The sequence below is a fragment of the Aplysia californica genome, unplaced genomic scaffold (genome assembly GCF_000002075.1).
Source record: "Aplysia californica isolate F4 #8 unplaced genomic scaffold, AplCal3.0 scaffold00756, whole genome shotgun sequence".
Taxonomy (NCBI): domain Eukaryota; kingdom Metazoa; phylum Mollusca; class Gastropoda; order Aplysiida; family Aplysiidae; genus Aplysia; species Aplysia californica.
This window is the reverse complement of record NW_004798026.1, coordinates 231498-232709: the sequence shown is the minus strand read 5'-3', so window position 1 is coordinate 232709 and position 1212 is coordinate 231498. Positions and strand designations below refer to the sequence as shown.

The window sequence follows — 1212 nt, the reverse complement described above, 5'->3', positions numbered from 1 at the left end:
CCAATCACTCTGCTGGGCTCCTGTGTCACTTTCAGCCCCTGCCCTGGCCCTGACCCTGACAGACAGTGTCGAAGCAGCCCCGAGTGAAAAATGAAAACTGTACGGATGTTTTACGTTATCTGGTCTCCACAGATACACCATGTGATGATCGACCACCCTGTTACCTATCTCACCTGATTCTTCACTGACAAACCTGGTGATAGTCCACCACCCTGTTAACTCCCCTGGCCAGGTGATGATTGACCACCCTGTTACCTCACTGACAAACCAGGTGATGATTGCCCACCCAGTTACCTATCTCACCTGATTCTTCCCCGACAAACCAGGTGATGATTGACCACCCTGTTACCTCACTGACAAAACAGGTGATGATTGACCACCCTGTTACCTCACTGACAAAACAGGTGATGATTGACCACCCAGTTACCTATCTCACCTGATTCTTCCCCGACAAACCTGGTGATGATCGACCACCCTTCTACATCACTGACATACCGTGTGATCATGTACCACCCTGTTCACTCACCTGGCCAGGTGACGATCGACCACCCTGTTCACTCACCTGGTTCTCCACCAACTGCCGCTGGACACTGGCCAGGTCCCCTCCCACAGGCTGCTGCTGCTGTAGATCCACCTGCCGGGCACTGACCCAGGACACCAGGCTCTGGAGAGTCTTGACCAGTCTTGACCACTGCTCCACGTTACTCTCCAGACGACCGCTGTGGACACACACAAACAAAATGACAACTTCAGACTGAATAGAACCCCTTTAGAGCCACACTTTTGCAAACATATTTTTTAAAATCATGATACTGTATCAAATTATTAAAAACTAGATTATAAATTCTTCATTACATGCTGAAGTAATTCAGTCATGGCATGCTACGTAAAGATGTGTTACCACTTGCCACAAATTGAAGAAATATTTTCCTTGTCCTAAATGACAAAATAAACTCACATCAAATCTACCCCGGCCACCACAGTGCAAGGCATTTTCTAAAACGGTATTGAGCAAAGAAATCCTTTTGAAAAGACAAAGAATCGAGTATCAAAGCATACTCACATGCCCTCTTACAGTGGTGTATTTGCTTAGAGTCTTATATTATACAACAAAAAACCCAGCGATCTTGTACTTTGGCCTAGATTGGGTGCGGCAGAAATCTAACGCTACATTGTGTTTGTGAGTGTGTGTGTGTGTGTGTGTGTGTGTGT

At 46.6% G+C, this 1212-nt stretch overlaps 1 protein-coding gene across 1 annotated transcript in view; it reads right to left on the bottom strand.

The window, feature by feature from the left end:
* The window catches only part of LOC101861769 (dystrophin-like), a 9712-nt gene that overhangs the window by 4291 nt on the left and 4209 nt on the right, over nt 1-1212 (bottom strand). Inside the window, exon 2 of the mRNA XM_013088522.2 lies at nt 563-719. Coding sequence (XP_012943976.2) covers nt 563-719 — 157 coding nt within the window. The remainder of the gene's footprint in view (nt 1-562; nt 720-1212) is intronic.